This window comes from Hippopotamus amphibius, chromosome 7, assembly GCF_030028045.1.
Source record: "Hippopotamus amphibius kiboko isolate mHipAmp2 chromosome 7, mHipAmp2.hap2, whole genome shotgun sequence".
Classification (NCBI taxonomy): domain Eukaryota; kingdom Metazoa; phylum Chordata; class Mammalia; order Artiodactyla; family Hippopotamidae; genus Hippopotamus; species Hippopotamus amphibius.
Window position 1 is genome coordinate 50,346,537 of NC_080192.1, and position 13,900 is coordinate 50,360,436.

General features: G+C 40.9%; 1 protein-coding gene across 1 annotated transcript in view; it reads right to left on the reverse strand.

Annotated features, from left to right (window-relative positions):
* HELB (DNA helicase B) overlaps positions 1 to 13,900 on the reverse strand; it is a 57,672-nt gene that overhangs the window by 14,548 nt on the left and 29,224 nt on the right. The window contains exon 12 of the mRNA XM_057741790.1: positions 11,313 to 11,801. Coding sequence (XP_057597773.1) covers positions 11,313 to 11,801 — 489 coding nt within the window. The remainder of the gene's footprint in view (positions 1 to 11,312; positions 11,802 to 13,900) is intronic.

Sequence of the window (13,900 nt, forward strand, 5' to 3'; positions counted from 1 at the left end):
GCTGCCTACAAGAAACCCACTTCAGACCAAGGGATACATATAGACTGAAAGTGAAGGGATGGAAAAAGATATTCCATGCAAATGGAAGTCAAAAGAAAGCTGGAGTAGCAATACTCATATCAGACAAATTAGACTTGAAAGTAAAGACTATTAAAAGAGACAAGGAAGGGCACTACATAATGATCAAGGGATCCATCCAAGAAGAACATATCACAATGGTAAATATCTATGCCCCCAATATAGGAGCACCTCAATACATAAGGCAAATGCTAACAGCTATAAAAGGGGACATCGACAGTAACACAATTATAGTGGGAGACTTGAACACCCCACTTACATCAATGGACAGATCATCCAAACAGAAAATAAATAAAGACACACAAGCTTTAAATGACACATTAGACCATCTCGACTTCATTGATATTTATAGGACATTCCATCCAAAAACGACAGACTACACTTTCTTCTCAAGTGCACACGGAACATCTTCCAGGATAGATCACATCCTGGGTCACAAATCAAACCTCAGCAAATTCAAGAAAATTGAAATCATATCAAGCATCTTCTCAGACCACAATGCCATGAGACTAGATATCAATTACAGGAAAAAAACTGCAAAAAATACAAACACATGGAGGCTAAACAATTCACTATTAAACAACCAAGGAATCACTACAGAAATCAAAGAGGAAATCAAAAAGTATCTAGAAACAAATGACAACGAAAACACAACAACCCAAAACCTATGGGACGCAGCAAAAGCAGTTCTAAGAGGGAAGTTTATAGCAATACAGTCCTACCTTAAGAAACAAGAAAATGATCGAATAAACAACCTAACCTTACACCTCAAACAACTAGAGAAAGAAGAACAAAGAAACCCCAAAATGAGCAGAAGGAAAGAAATCATAAAGATCAGAGCAGAAATAAATGAAAACGAAAGGAAAGAAACCATAAGAAAAATCAATAAAACTAAAAGCTGGTTCTTTGAGAAGATTAACAAAATTGATAAACCATTAGCCAGACTCATCAAGAAAAAAAGGGAGAAGATGCAAATCAACAGAATTAGAAATGAAAAAGGAGAAGTCACAACGGACACCTCAGAAATACAAAACATCATGAGAGACTACTACAAGCAACTATATGCCAATCAATTGGATAACCTGGAAGAAATGGATACATTCTTAGAAAAATACAATCTTCCAAGACTGAACCAGGAAGAAATAGAAACCATGAACAGACCAATCACAAGTACAGAAATTGAGGCAGTGATTAAAAATCTCCCAACACACAAAAGCCCAGGACCAGATGGATTCACAGGCGAATTCTATCAAACATTTCGAGAAGAGTTAACACCTATCCTTCTCAAACTCTTCCAAAATATTGCAGAAGGCGGAGCACTCCCAAACTCATTCTATGAGGCTACCATCACCCTGATACCAAAACCAGGCAAAGATGTCACAAAAAAAGAAAACTACAGACCAATATCACTGATGAATATAGATGCAAAAATCCTCAACAAAATACTAGCTAACAGACTGCAACAGCACATTAAAAAAATCATACACCACGATCAAGTGGGGTTTATCCCTGGGATGCAAGGATTCTTCAATATACGCAAATCAATCAACGTGATACATCATATCAACAAATTGAAGGATAAAAACCATATGATCATTTCAATAGATGCAGAAAAAGCTTTTGACAAAGTTCAACATCCATTTATGATAAAAGCTCTCCAGAAAATGGGCATAGAAGGAAATTACCTCAACATCATAAAAGCCATATATGACAAACCAAAAGCCAACATTGTTCTCAATGGAGAAAAACTGGAAGAATTCCCTCTAAGAACAGGAACAAGACAAGGGTGTCCACTCTCACCACTGTTATTCAACATAGTTTTGGAAGTGTTAGCCACAGCAATCAGAGAAGAAAAAGAAATTAAAGGAATCCAAATTGGAAAAGAAGAAGTAAAATTATCACTCTTTGCAGATGACATGATACTATATATAGAAAACCCTAAAGACTCTACCAGAAAACTGCTAGCACTCATTGATGAGTTTAGTAAAGTAGCAGGATACAAAATTAATGCACAGAAATCTCTTGCATTCCTATACACGAACAACGGAAGAGCAGAAAGAGAAATTAAGGAAACTCTCCCATTCACCATTGCAACCAAAAGAATAAAATACCTAGGAATAAACCTGCCTAAGGAGGCAAAAGATCTGTATGCAGAAAACTTTAAGACATTGATGAAAGAAATCAAAGATGACATAAACAGATGGAGGGATATACCATGTTCCTGGATTGGAAGAATCAACATCGTGAAAATGACTGTACTACCCAAAGCAATTTACAGATTTAATGCAATCCCGATCAGATTACCAATGGCATTTTTCACAGAACTAGAGCAAGAAATCTTACGATTTGTATGGAAACGCAAAAGACCCCGAATAGCCAAAGCAATCTTGAGAAGGAAAAATGGAGTTGGTGGAATCAGGCTTCCTGACTTCAAACTATACTACAAGGCCATAGTGATCAAGACAGTATGGTACTGGCACAAAAATAGAAAGGAAGATCAATGGAACAGAATAGAGAACTCAGAAGTAAGCCCAAACACATATGGGCACCTTATCTTTGACAAAGGAGGCACGAGTATACAATGGAAAAAAGACAGCCTCTTCAATAAGTGGTGCTGGGAAAATTGGACAGCAACATGTAAAAGAATGAAATTAGAACACTTCCTAACACCATACACAAAAATAAACTCCAAATGGATTAAAGACCTACATGTAAGGCCAGACACTATCAAACTCCTAGAGGAAAACATAGGCAGAACACTCTTTGACATACATCAAAGCAACATCCTTTTTGACCCACCTCCTAGAATCATGGAAATAAAATCAAGAATAAACGAATGGGACCTCATGAAACTTAAAAGCTTTTGCACAGCAAAAGAAACCATAAACAAGACTAAAAGGCAACCCTCAGAATGGGAAAAAATAATTGCCTATGAAACAACGGACAAAGGATTAACCTCCAAAATATACAAGCAGCTCATGCAGCTTCATACCAAAAAAGCAAATAACCCAATCCACAAATGGGCAGAAGACCTAAATAGACATTTCTCCAAAGAAGACATACAGATGGCCAACAAACACATGAAAAGATGCTCAACATCACTCATCATCAGAGAAATGCAAGTCAAAGCCACAATGAGGTATCACCTCACACCAATCAGAATGGCCATCATCACAAAGTCTGGAAACAACAAATGTTGGAGAGGGTGTGGAGAAAAGGGAACTCTCCTGCACTGTTGGTGGGACTGTAAGTTGGTACAGCCACTATGGAAAACAATTTGGAGGTTCCTTAAAAAACTACAAATAGAACTACCATATGATCCAGTCATCCCACTCCTGGGCATATACCCAAAGAAAACCATAATCCCAAAAGAAACTTGTACCATCATGTTTATTGCAGCACTCGTTACAATAGCCAGGACATGGAAGCAACCTAAATGCCCATCAACAAATGAATGGATACAGAAGATGTGGCATATATATACAATGGAATATTACTCAGCTATAAAAAGGGATGAGATGGAGCTATATGTAATGAGGTGGATAGAACTACAATCTGTCATACAGAGTGAAGTAAGTCAGAAAGAGAAAGACAAATATTGTATGCTAACTCACATATACGGAATATAAAAATGGTACTGATGAACTCAGTGACAAGAACAGGGAAGCAGATACAGAGAATGGACTGGAGAACTCGAGGTATGGGAGGGGGCGGGGGGTGAAGGGGAAACTGAGAAGAAGCGGGAGAGTAGTACAGACATATATATACTACCACCTGTAAAATAGTCAGTGGGAAGTTGTTGTATAACAAAGGGAGTCCAACTCGAGGATGGAAGATGCCTTAGAGGACTGGGGCAGGGAGGGTGGGGGGGAATCGAGGGGGGGGCGTCAAGGAAGGGAGGGAATATGGGGATATGTGTAAAAAAAAACAATTGATTGAACCTGGTGTACCCCCAAAAAAAAATAAAATAAAATAAAATGAAAAAAAAAAAAAAAAAAAAAATCATACACCGTGATCAAGTGGGGTTTATCCCTGGGATGCAAGGTTTCTTCAATATACGCAAATCAATCAACATGATACATCATATCAACAAATTGAAGGATAAAAACCATATGATCATCTCAATAGATGCAGAAAAAGCTTTTGACAAAGTTCAACATCCATTTATAATAAAAAGCTCTCCAGAAAATGGGCATAGAAGGAAATTACCTCAACATAATAAAGGCCATATATGAGAAACCAAAAGCCACCATCGTTCTCAATGGGGAAAAACTGGAAGAATTCCCTCTAAGAACAGGAACAAGACAAGGGTGTCCACTCTCATCATTATTATTCAACATAGTTTTGGAAGTTTTAGCCACAGCAATCAGAGAAAAAAAAGAAATAAAAGGAATCCAAATTGGAAAAGAAGAAGTAAAATTGTCACTCTTTGCAGATGACATGATATTATATATAGAAAACCCTAAAGACTCTACCAGAAAACTGCTAGCACTCATTGATGAGTTTAGTAAAGTAGCAGGATACAAAATTAATGCACAGAAATCTCTTGCATTCCTATACACTAACAACGGAAGAGCAGAAAGAGAAATTAAGGAAACTCTCCCATTCACCATTGCAACAAAAAGAATCAAATACCTAGGAATAAACCTGCCTAAGGAGGCAAAAGATCAGTATGCAGAAAACTTTAAGACATTGATGAAAGAAATCAAAGATGACACAAACAGATGGAGGGACATACCATGTTCCTGAATTGGAAGAATCAACATAGTGAAAATGACTGTACTACCCAAAGCAATTTACAGATTCAATGCAATCCCGATCAAATTACCAATGGCATTTTTCACAGAACTAGAACAAGAAATCTTACAATTTGTATGGAAACGCAAAAGACCCCGAACAGCCAAAGTAATCTTGAGAAGGAAAAATGGAGTTGGTGGAATCACGCTTCCTGACTTCAAACTATACTACAAGGCCACAGTGATCAAGACAGTATGGTACTGGCACAAAAATAGAAAGGAAGATCAATGGAACAGAAGAGAGAACTCAGAAGTAAGCCCAAACACATATGGGCACCTTATCTTTGACAAAGGAGGCAAGAATATACAATGGAAAAAAGACAGCCTCTTCAATAAGTGGTGCTGGGAAAATTGGACAGCAACATGGAAAAGAATGAAATTAGAACACTTCCTAATACCATACACAAAAAGAAACTCCAAATGGATTAAAGACCTACATGTAAGGCCAGACACTATAAAACGCCTAGAGGAAAACATAGGCAGAACACTCTATGACATCCATCAAAGCAACATCCTTTTTGACCCACCTCCTAGAATCATGGAAATAAAATCAAGAATAAACAAATGGGACCTCATGAAACTTAAAAGCTTTTGCACAGCAAAAGAAACCATAAACAAGACTAGAAGGCAACCCTCAGAATGGGAAAAAACAGTTGCCTATGAAACAACGGACAAAGGATTAACCTCCAAAATATACAAGCAGCTCATGAAGCTTCACACCAAAAAGCAAATAACCCAATCCACAAATGGGCGGAAGACCTAAATAGACATTTCTCCAAAGAAGACATACAGATGGCCAACACACACATGAAAAGATGCTCAACATCACTCATCATCAGAGAAATGCAAGCCAAAGCCTCAATGAGGTATCACCTCACACCAATCAGAATGGCCATCATCACAAAATCTGGAAACAACAAATGTTGGAGAGGGTGTGGAGAAAAGGGAACTCTCCTGCCCTGTTGGTGGGAATGTAAGTTGGTACAGCCACTATGGAAAACAATTTGGAGATTCCTTAAAAAACTACAAATAGAACTACCATATGATCCAGTCATCCCACTCCTGGGCATATACCCAAAGAAAACCATAATCCCAAAAGAAACATGTACCATAATGTTTATTGCAGCACTATTTACAATAGCCAGGACATGGAAGCAACCGAAATGCCCATCAACAAATGAATGGATAAAGAAGATGTGGCACATATATACAATAGAATATTACTCAGCTATAAAAAGGCATGAGATGGAGCTATATGTCATGAGGTGCATAGACCTAGAGTCTGTCATACAGAGTGAAGTAAGTCAGAAAGAGAAAGACAAATACTGTATGCTAACTCACATATACGGAATCTAAAAATGGTACTGATGAACTCAGTGACAAGACAAGAACAAGGACGCAGATGCAGAGAATGGACTGGAGAACTCGAGGTTTGGGAGGGGGCGGGGGGTGAAGGGGAAGCTGAGACGAAGCGAGAGAGTAGCACAGACATATATATAGTACCAACTGTAAAACAGATAGTCAGTGGGAAGTTGTTGTATAACAAAGGGAGTCCAACTCGAGGATGGAAGATGCCTTAGAGGACTGGGATGGGGAGGGTGGGGGGGACTCGAGGGAGGGTGGGGGGGGAGTTGAGGGAGGGAGGGAATAAGGGGATATGTGTATAAAAACAGATGATTGAACTTGGTGTACCCCCCCAAAAAATAATTAAAAAAAAAAAATAAGAATTTCAAGATGGCAAGCAGAGAACATTGAAACAAGCATGGGTTCCTTCTATGAGTGAAGCCTTGTATGACCACCGACGGCCCGGAATGCACGTCCATCGTGATCCAGCCATAGGTGTGGTTAAGACAAAACATGGCAAGGACACAAGTGTACTCTTGGTACTGTCAGTGATTCCCAGGCACCAGTCAATGATCAGTACAGTTACAAAAAGACTCACCACCAAAGGGAAGGAGAAAAATAATCAAAATTCAAGTCATCATTCATCACGCTAAATCTGTCCAATTTGGGGGACTGGGATGGTTAATTTCATGTGTCAACTTGGCTAAGCCACAGTACCCCGATATTCTGTTGCATATTGTTCTAGACGTTTCTTTGAAGGTATTTTTTAGATAAGACTAACATTTAAATCAGTAGACTGAGTAAAGTGGATTACCCTCCATAGGTGGGCTTCATCCAATCAACTGAAAGCCTTAACAGAAAACCCTGACCTCCCCCCAGGAAGAAGGAATTCTGCCAGCAGCCTGCCTTAGAGACTTGAAATGCAACATCAACTCTTCTCTGAGTCTCCTATGCCAGTCTATTTGCAGATTCTGGACACCTCATTCCAGATAGACAGAGACACACCTTATTCCTTCTATTTCTCTAGGGAAGCCTGAGTAATACAAGGATTATCTTTATTTAGGGACTATGTGATGATGTCTTTCCTAGCTTTTTTTTTTTTTTTTAAGTGAAAATGTCATTTTCTTTCAAAAGATTCTGGAAATCACTGCTTTAAACATGATAAATTTTAGCAATATTTTACACGTTTTTATTTTAAGAGTAATTTTTGTCCCCCAACCCTTTTTTCTTTTCTTTGATGAAGGGAAGCTAGGCAAAAGAAAAAAAAATCAGGTCAACATTTTCTTTGAGGACTTTTTTCCAAACCTGAAGCTATTAATCGATGGAAAAGCAAAAGCTTTCACCTAGGAAGGAGGGGCTCAGGTACTTTAGTCACTAGTATGTATAGAATTTCCATATGAAGGATGGATATGTAGGCAACCTTGGTCATTGAATTTGACCTTTCACAAATGACACATCTCAATGCACCTGAAAGTCCAGAATCACGAAGCACAGAAGTCCCTAATTTACAGAAGTCCTGAAGCTTTGAATTCTAGTTTCCCTATTTCTTGGGATTCTTGTAAATGCCATATACTTGTGGTGAACCACGTGAGAAAACTTATCCTCTTCAGTTAGAGAACTTTGCTTGTGCTGCTGCCACCCTGCAGGGATCACAGCCCGCACTGGGCAGCCCCCACCGCCGCTCTTTGTGTTCCAGACACTTCTGTGACATTAGCCTCCACCACAGGGTAAAAGCTTTGGCAAGCTGAAGACTGATGATGAACAGTACTGCCAATTTCTCTTCATACCACCCTATAAACCATAATTCCCCCATACCACGTCGGTGCTAAGAAATAAAAAGCAAGAAACTTTTAGAAAAAGACCCTCTCCTTGGAACTACTTCTGTTTTCTGCTACAGGTCAAAAAAGCTTTATTTATCCCAGGGTCTTTGTAAGAGGTAACACAGTTAATTTAAAAAAAAAAAAAAGATGCTTCACTGAGATGGAAATTCCATCTCAGCAGAGTTGGTGTGGAGTACAGAATGAAACAGAATCAGCAGTGATCCTACTATTCTGAAGAAAAAAAAAAAAGGAAAAACTTATTTTCTGCTATGTCTACTTTTATCACTTTCCTTTTTATGGCTGAGTAATATTCCATTATATATATGTGTATATGTATCACACACACACCACAATGAAAGAAGGGTCCCGCATCCCCAATCCTATCTAGAGGAAACCCTTCTACTTATGCTCTGAATTTTCCCATCTCATCCACTTTAGGACTCCATTCCTGCAATTATCCCCTCTCTCTGAATCATCCACTTCTTGTTTTCCATTGGACCATTCCATGAATACCCTAGGATGCTTTAACGTACCCATCCAAAATCAATAAACCAGTAAATCCTTCCTTGACCATGAGTCCTCCATCCAGATACAACCCTATCTCTCTGCTGCTTTTCATAGCTACCTTCAAGCACCCTGCCTCTACTGCTTCCTCCACTCTCTCACCGCCTAGTCTCTGACCAGTCTGCCCTAGGCAGGCTTTTGTCCCCTCCACATCACCCTAGTCTTCCTTTTCTCTCACTCGTACTTCTTTTCAGTCACCTTGGACAGTCCCTCCTCCTCTGCCAGACCTCTGAAAGTTAAGAGTACCCCCAGAACTCAGTCTTGAGGCCTCCTCCTCTATCTGTGCTGTTTCCTGAAATTAACCCACCATTGTATGAGAATGACCCTAACTGGACATTCTCAGCAAGTCCACATATACATCCAATTGATAACCTAAATATAACATGCCAAAAGAGAACTCTTCACTTCCCAAACAGTTCTCCTCCTGTCTTTTCCACCATAAAATTCACCAAGTTGCTTGAGGCAGAAATCTAGGAATCATCCTGGGTTACTGCTTGTTTCACCCCTTCACATCCAATAAGCAAGTCAAACAGACTCCACCTCCAAAGGCCATTAAGAATCCAACCACTTCTCATCACCCTCCCTGCTCTTTCACTGCTCTCCCTGGGACAACCCTGACTGGTCTTCTTACTTCTACCTTCCTTTCCACAGGTCACTCTCCACAGCAATCAGAGGGATGCTTGTCAAGCATACATTGGATGATATCACATCTTTGCCTAAAGCCCTCCAGTGGATTCCCGCTGCAAGTAGGATAAAATCCCAGCTGCCTCCTGTGGCTCTGCCGAGCTCTCTAAGATCATCGCATATTCTCTCTTCCTCATTCACTAGGCATACTGGTCTCCCTTCCTCTTCCAATAAGGTCATTTGCTTTTCAGTTTTGCATCTTCTACACCCTCTGCCCCGGATGCGCTTCCTCAGGGCCTCACCTGGCTGGCTTTTTTGCATCATTTACTGCTCAGCTCACATGTCACCTCCTCAGCGAGGACTTACCAGACCACAAGGGCAGAGTAGCACCTCCTGCTCCCATTACCCCTACTGACCATTACCTACCTCGTTACCTGTATTTTCTTCATAGACTCTTTCTTGATCTGAAATTTTTATTTTCTCTGGTACTGACTGCCTATGACCCATTGGTACAATATAATGGCCATGAAGCCAGGGACCTGTCTGTTTTTCTCCCTTCAACATTTAGATCAGTGATTAGCAGAGGAGCGACATTGTTTTTTTTCCAAATGCTGAAAGAGAAGAGGCAGAGAAAAGGAGGAATCCAAGCCAACTGCACAACAAAAACCAAAAGCAAGAGATGAGAAGAAGTTTGGTTCAATGCAGTGAATGAAGAGACCAGATTGACTAAAGCAAAAAAAAAAAAAGAAAAAAAGGAACAGTGGGAAATAAATGAAATGATGCTGGGGAAAATGGAATCAAACAGAGAAAGGTCTCAAATGCCAAGCTAGATCGCCTGGAATTTACGTAGTAGGAACCAGAGAGCCACTGAAGGCTTCTGATCAAAGGAAAGAGCTGAGCACTTAAGGGGGTGAATTTGGTAACAATGTGTAGGGAGTATTAGCAGAATGGGAGCAAGAGAGGGGAAGACAGCCAGGTCAGCAGTCATCCAAGAATGTCAAGATCTAAAATATCACAGACAAAATATCACAGACAAAATGGGATGGAAGAAATCCCTGAGAGACATTTTGCAATAAACCCAGCAACTAACCAGAGGTAAAGGGTGAAAGCAAGGTTAATCTAAAGTGACTCCAAGATTTTAAGCTTGTATAACTGGGAGAACGGTGTTTGAAATGGAGAAATCAGAAAAGAGAGTAAGAGGTTGGGCTGTGGTTCCAGAAAGTCAACCTCTAGGAACAAATACATAAATGGGGGGGTGGGGGTTCTTTACGTCCTCTTCGGTGTTGAGAGCATTCAGGAAAACACCACGTTACTCACACAGCCATGCTCGTCTCCACCATGTGCCACCCGGGCAAGAGTGGGGACTGTCACTTATCTTTGAATTCCCAGCGCCTGGAATGTAGTGGATGGCTGAAAACTACTTGGTGACCAAATCACCAGTGCAAAGGTGACAGCTAAAACGGAGAGAACGGGATCAGTTCTCAAGGGAAAAAAACTGAGCCCGGGGGACATGTCTCCAGTCAGAGGAGGGGAAGAAAAGGAGTGAAGACGTGAAAGGAAGGTGAGCCAGAGACAGAGGGGAAGAGTTAGAGGGGAGGGAACACAGAAACCAAGGGAAGGACACGTGGAAACAGCAACTGCAGTTACAAATATTAACTGTCGGGGGGAAAGTCCAAAATGAGACCCAAGAAAAGGCCTCTGAAGCTGATAAGAAGATGATGACTGGGACCAGCCGCTTCAATGGAGCTGTGGGGGTAAAAGCAGGACTATGGGCTGTGAAAGGGAGGGGAAGGTGATGAGGAAAGAGGGTGCAGGAAGACTAGGAAGTGTCTCCTGGCGCGCGACCCCTCCCATCAGTCCACTGACCTTGTCCAGAGTGCCAGCCTCAAGCAGAGGGAGAAACATCCAACCAAGATCAAGCTAAGGGTCAACCGGATATAGAAACAGAGAGGAAATGTGACAGAAGTGAGAGGAACACTTGTTTTTTAAGTCCTGCAGCACTATGTAGAATTAATAAAAATACAGAGTCATTTATAACCACATTGAGGCCAGCAGTATTTAAATAAAACCTGAACGTCAGTCCTACCATAAGAACTTTGTTTGGACTTTCAGCATTGTTCACGCAGCTCGTTCTTTTGGACCCTCTAGATTGTGATGGATCCTCAGGTATATGCACTTCATCAGATGATTTCCATCCTTCAGCAAAGGCAAACAGCGTGTCACCAGCCACAGAGGCCCTCCTTCTGGGGACATCATCTGTCACCATGTCAGCTGTGACTGTAGGGAGTGGGGATGCTGACGGCTGTGTGCTGGGTCTCCTGCTGTCTTCAGGGCTCTTTGATGGGGATGCAAACTCTGCTGGTGATGCACAGCTCTCGGAGAGCTTGTTTTGCAAAAAATGTTTTAAACGAGTTTTTCTGCGAACACTGATTTTTGTAACTGCACTCCGAAGCTGAGACTCTTCTGCAATGACATACACTCTGCAGCGGCCCCGGGTCACCGCGGTGTACACATGCTGCCAGTGCTGGCGGCCGGCCTTCCCGACCACATACACGACTGTCTTCTCCTCCGATCCCTGAGAGAAAATAATGCACAAAGGAGATTTAATACTGCATAACGGGTTCATGTCTCTGGACAGTCTACAAAGGCAGAAAGGAGACAAGTCCTCAAAGTGCGCTCAAGCGCACACTACCTGGCCAGTGTTTTCAAATGCATCCATCTGATGGATTCCTTTTTATTCATTACCCTAGAATTCCCGCTTCCTAATTATGCTGCTAAGTTTGGGTGTCATAGCTCCATAACGGGCTTGCGGAAACCCAGCAATAAACTTTAAAGCGATGCAGTGCTCAATCTTCCCTAATAAAAGAAATTGAAATAGTTGTATGGGCTTTATATGTAAATGTGTTTATCCCACCGTCACTTATATAACAAAAAACAGACATCAGAAACATCCAATAGGAGAATAAACATATATGTATATATTTATTTTTCTATATCATGTATCTATATATGTTGCAAACATCAAAGATGCTTTAAAATATAACAAAATTTTTAAAACTTGATACAGATATATAAAAAAATGATGACAACTATGTAACACAAAATAAAATTACTCTGATCAAAAATACAAAGTGAACATAAATATGTAACAACAACAAAGTAAATCACAAAGCAGGATGGAAATTCTACCAAAAATTTAACCAGTACTGTTTCCAAATGGAGGGCATATGGATGATTTTTTTTTCTTCTACGTTCCATATTTTTCCATGTTGAACCATTTATTACTTTTATCAAGATAAGACAAAAGAGAACAACGAACCTGTTTTTTGGGTTTAGCAAACCAGGAACTATACCATAGGCAAGAAGAATGCCACTGTCACCATGTAACTGTGAGAAACCAATTTCAAGAAAATGTGGGGAACAAAGTTCACCTGTCCAATTACCAAAGAAAGGACATGGAAGCTCAGAGCACAGCAAAGCGAGACTTTAATAACGGTCTTGCAAGAGCAGGTGTCTGGCACAAGCACACCCCAGGACCACCACAGCAGGCATTTTATCCCCTGGTTCGCAAACCCCTCCCCTGGTTCCTCATTGGCTGAGTACTACAGGGTTCACACACTTTCCCGAACATCCCCTACGAATGAGGTTACAATATGTACTTTGTTACTATTTGATTGGAGGGCTTAGACTTCCCTCATGATGAGGTGACTGTTACCATGCCTCCCTTTGTTCTGTTACTTTTGGCTGCCAACTTTTGCCCGTAGGAGCCTTTGGTCACGTCCACAACCTTTTACTACATTCCTTGGAAATGAATCACCAGACATCTCTCACAGAAAACAATAACAAATCGTGGCTATTCTTAGTCCCTATATTTTCAGTGCCAATATAAACTAAGAAGGGGTTGGAGCCACTCTCGCTCCCAATGTCCCCTCAGTTCCTCTGCTGAAAGAGGAATTGGGGAGACCAACAAGATGAGGCATGTAGAAAATACAGATCTGCACTAAAACAAAAACCCTGTACACACCAAGCACTTCTACCTTCCTGGACACAGCGTTTGAACCAACTCTTCAGACCATAAACGTTTGATAAATACTTCCTTCCAATGCTGCTGAATCTCAGAAATGAACTTCAATGATATTTAATTCTACAAATGCTAAATACATTTGCTAGATATACAGCACCATCCCCCCATGCCCCCTTGGACTTTATACTGTATTTTCGTAAACAGGTAAATGTCCACCTAAACTTAGCGGAGTTCTTAATCATCAATTCAGTATCACTGAGAAAAACGTAACAGCCTCATATAATCAGTCTCCCTGTACCCATATTTACGGCAATACACTGTTCTCACAGAAACCACAGGGCTATCTGTCAAATGCAAATCCAGTTACATCAAATTCTGCTTAAAATGGCTCCCAGGCGCTCAAAAAAAAAAAAACAAAAAACAGTCCTAACTCCTTAATGCCCAATGTCACCCTCCAAGAGCCAGCCTTGGCCCTGTTCCCCTCCTTCCTTTCCCCTTTCTTCCCATGAGCCGGGCTTCATCCAGCATAAAGAACTCCCCTGTGGTCCTGCCTGTGCTCTCCAGTCCCCGGTCTTCATCTGGCCCACTTCCAGTACAGCTGCCCCATCCATGGACTTTCCCGCACCCTGCACTTCCTCTATCACAGTATT